The sequence below is a fragment of the Cibotium barometz genome, chromosome 37, assembly GCF_041138505.1.
Source record: "Cibotium barometz isolate CiBa-2024 chromosome 37, ASM4113850v1, whole genome shotgun sequence".
In the NCBI taxonomy this organism is placed as follows: Eukaryota; Viridiplantae; Streptophyta; class Polypodiopsida; order Cyatheales; family Cibotiaceae; genus Cibotium; species Cibotium barometz.
The window spans coordinates 38,128,248-38,132,287 of record NC_141082.1 but is presented as its reverse complement, the minus strand read 5'-3'; the positions used below and the strand labels follow the sequence as shown (position 1 = coordinate 38,132,287).

Here is a 4,040-nt window from a genome sequence, read left to right as displayed (position 1 = left end):
AATTCAAAAAACCTTCAACCTCAAATTTCTGTAAGTTTTTTTTAAAATTTAAAAGTTTTTTTTTTGCAAAATTATATCTAAAATCTCTTAAAATTTATAGTTTTTTGTGAATTACTATTTTTTAAATTTGAAGATTATTTTTTAAAATTTATCATTCACGTGACACTAAACCTCGGTTTTTCGTGAACACTCGACAACATAAGTCTCTAGTTGGAAGCACATGTTAACACTACTTGGCCCATATAGTAATGCCTAGGAGTTGAAAACTCATTTCTCAAGTCGGGGGATGTATTCAGGGAGGTGGTTGGGTTCTCAAAGCATGTGCAGGCTACTTCATCATGTGCTTAAATGGAACACACACCTTCTCTCTCTCTCTCTCTCACATACATACGCACGCTTGAGCGAGCGCACTCTGTCTGTCTCTCCCTCTCACACGTACGCATTCTCTCTCTCTCTCACTCACTCACACACACACACAAATTCTCCAGTAAAACTGTAGAACTGATTCTCTCTCTCGATATAAGTACTCAAGGCAATTGTCTTTGTTTGCTCAAGCAGTAGTGATAGGACACCTTAACTCACTCACTGATCTCTCTCTCTCAACCCCCCACACACACCCACCCAGCCACCCACACACGCGCTTTGTATCATCCATACCCATGGCCATTTGATCTGCATTACCTGAGTGCCAACATGCCTTCCAACACCACCATCCCCTGCTACCCTGCCAGAGAAGCTGTGTCCAATGGAGTCCTGCAGGGAGACAACCCCACCCACTTTGCATTACCCCTCCTCATCATCCAAATCGCCATAGTGTTGGTCCTCACCAGGACCATGGCTTTCCTCATCAAACCTTTCCGCCAACCCAGAGTCCTTGCAGAAGTCATTGTAAGCTCCTCTTCTCTGTGTTAATGTCTACAGTACAACAAACTGCTTTCATATTTTTACTTCTCAGTGATGGGATTTTTCTATATACACTTATAAGTATATATATATGTGTATATATTTTCTAATTTTGATGTTTTTAGGGAGGGGTGCTTCTTGGCCCATCTGGGTTTGGCAGAAACAAAGCCTACATGGAAGTCATCTTTCCCAAGCAGAGCCTCACAACCATTGACACTGTATCCACTCTCGGTCTTCTCTTCTTCTTGTTCATGGTTGGCTTGGAGCTTGATTTGAAAGAGATCCGGAAGAGTGGCAAGATTGCCCTTCTCATTGCATTATCCGGTATTGCCGTGCCTTTCATTGCGGGGATCGGTGTCTCCAGCCTCCTCCATGAAACCCTCTCTCTCCAAGCAAAGTTTGCACCCTTGGTTGTCTTGATGGGGGTCCCCATATCCATAACTGCATTCCCTGTGCTTGTCAGAATCATGGCAGAGAGAAAACTTCTTACCACAGAACTTGGCAAGACAGTCATCCCTGCTGCTGCCATCAATGATGTATGTGCATGGATCCTGCTTGCGGTCGGAGTTGCCTTATCTGGACCAAGCAGGAGTCCTGCCGTTCCTGCCTATGTGTTGCTATGTGGTGTTGGGTTTGTGCTATGCATGCTCTTTGTTGTGAGGAAGGTCATGGAATGTATTGCACATAGAGCGAGTGGGCAGGAGAGTGTAAGTGAGATTTATGTATGTGTGACCATGGTAGGGGTGTTGGTGGCTGGGTTTACGACGGATGCCATTGGCATACACCCTCTGTTTGGAGCCTTTTTTTTTGGGATGATGGTACCTAAAGAGGGGAAATTTGCCCAAATGCTGATTGAGAAGATTGAGGACTTTGTGACAGTGCTCATGCTTCCCCTCTTCTTTGCTTCTAGTGGGTTGAAAACCAACCTTGGCAGCATCAATAGTGGGAAGGCGGTGGGGCTTCTTGTTCTACTTGTGCTCACGGCCACCGTCGGCAAGATCTCTTCAACTGTTGTGGCTGCATTGTTGCTGAAGATGAATCTGCGCAAGGCATTTGCATTCGGCTTTCTGATGAATACCAAGGGTCTGGTGGAGCTCATTGTGTTGAACATTGGGAAGGACCTTGGTGTAAGCTTTATGCTCAAGTTGTTGATTTTTTTAAAGATTCTTTTTCCCCTCATGGGGGCTGAATAGTGTTCTCTGATTGCAGGTGTTTGATGATCAGACCTTTGCCATACTGGTATTGATGTGTCTAATTATGCTGTTCTTCACAACACCAGCAGTGATGGCATTGTACAAGCCAGCAAGGAACCCAGTCCCTTATATCAACAGAAAGCTAGAGGGCAGCAAAAGTAAGAAGGACGAGCTCCGTGTTCTTGTATGCATACATGGGACAAAGGGCATCCCAGCTCTGCTAAACCTAGTAGAGGCATGCAGGGGAACAAAGAAAAGGTCCCTAAAGCTCTTTGCCATGCATTTGATTGAGCTTTCAGGCCGGACATCCACCATCATGAGTTTGAGCCGGGCACGAATCGACGGGGCCCTGCCATCTTCCGACGAAGACAACATCTTTGTAGCCTTTGAAGCTTATGGGAGATTCACCAAGGTGCCTGTTAAGTTATTAAGTGCAGTCTCAGAGCTTGGTGATATGCATGATGATGTGTGTAACACAGCTGCAGAGAGGAGGGCAACCATCATCATATTGCCATTCAACTTCTATCAAAGGGAGGATGGGTCCATTGAGTACATCAACCAAGGGTTTAGGACAGTTAACCAGAGGGTTTTGCAGTATGGCCCTTGCTCTGTTGGCATCCTTGTTGATAGAGGGCTATGGGGGTCAGCTCAGCTCTCTGAAAGCTCCACCCCTCACAAAGTTGCCTTGCTTTTCTTTGGTGGGCCGGATGATAGAGAAGCGTTTGCTTTTGCTTTTCGCCTAGCCGAACACCCCAATGTGAGACTCTTTGTGATGAGATTTCTCCCTGGTGGTGAAAAGCAGGGTGATTTTGAATGTGTGGTTGACATTGATAATCATAGAACTCAATTAGAAGAAGCCATGGAGGATGATAAGCGGCTTGATGAGGAAAGCATGGCTGCAGTGAAGGAACTCAAAGGGAACATGGAAGAAAATCCATGGCAGTCTATATTCTATGAAGAGCATATGTATAACAAGAATACAATAGATGCAGTTGTGGCTATGGCCAATTCAAGTGATTTTTCATTGGTGCTGGTAGGGAGGGGGGGTCATTCTTCACTAGTGATGAGTGGACCTATGGAGAAGCATGCAGAAAATAATGAATTGGGTATGGTAGGTGATGCATTGGCTAGTGCAGGTGGTGACATAAAGGCCTCTATTCTAGTAATTCAACAACACAACTCTACCTCCAAGTTTAATTGATCCACCAACACCACCGCCACCACCACCACCACCACCTCCCTCCCTCCTCCTCCTCTTCCACCACCACCACCACCACCACCACCTTTAAGTGCAACTTTAAATGATCTCTATATAGCAACAACTTAAGGATTTGATGATGCATGTTGTCTAAGTGAGTATGTTCTACATGGACAACTTTCTTGTAAATTTTTAGAAAAGCAAACATCTCTCTCACTTTTCATATTGAATGTCCACCTTGCAGGAGACAAATCCCTAAGGGTGTCTGTCTCACTTTATGAATGTCCACCTAAGGGCCTCACTTCTAGTAGAACCTGCACATGCATCTATGTAGAGAGGGTAATTACAAAAGGGCCTATTTTCTCGCGGGATCTACTACAAAAAAGGTACTAATTTTACTTGAGTGCATGTGCAATGCTCTTTTTTTAATTAGGTCTACACTTAAGTGAGGTGCTTTGTGTATGTGGCATGTAGTTAGGGGTAGTAATGTTTATCTTATGAGTATGTATAGCAAAACATACCTTTTTTTCAAACACCCTTTACAAGAAGCTGATGTGCTTTTTTTTTTCTCTCTCTAAACTCCCTTGTAAAAAAATGATAGCCTACTACTTGGATGATCATTACAAATTTTTATATCTTGGATATCATATCAATATTGCAAGTAGCTAAAATGTTTTCACTTTCTTGGAGAAAAATGTCGAAGAGTTTCATGATATTAGACTAGGAGTATAAAAATACACTTATGA

The 4,040-nt window shown here is 43.7% G+C and overlaps 1 protein-coding gene across 1 annotated transcript; it reads left to right on the top strand.

The window, feature by feature from the left end:
* The first annotated feature begins 547 nt into the window (after nucleotides 1-547).
* LOC147617254 (cation/H(+) antiporter 18-like) lies at nucleotides 548-3,517 on the top strand. The gene is made up of 3 exons (XM_086776886.1): nucleotides 548-888; nucleotides 1,029-2,030; nucleotides 2,113-3,517. The coding sequence occupies exons 1-3, from the start codon at nucleotides 694-696 to the stop codon at nucleotides 3,295-3,297; spliced, it is 2,382 nt and encodes a 793-aa protein (XP_086633012.1). The 5' UTR covers nucleotides 548-693; the 3' UTR covers nucleotides 3,298-3,517.
* The last annotated feature ends 523 nt before the right edge of the window (nucleotides 3,518-4,040 follow it).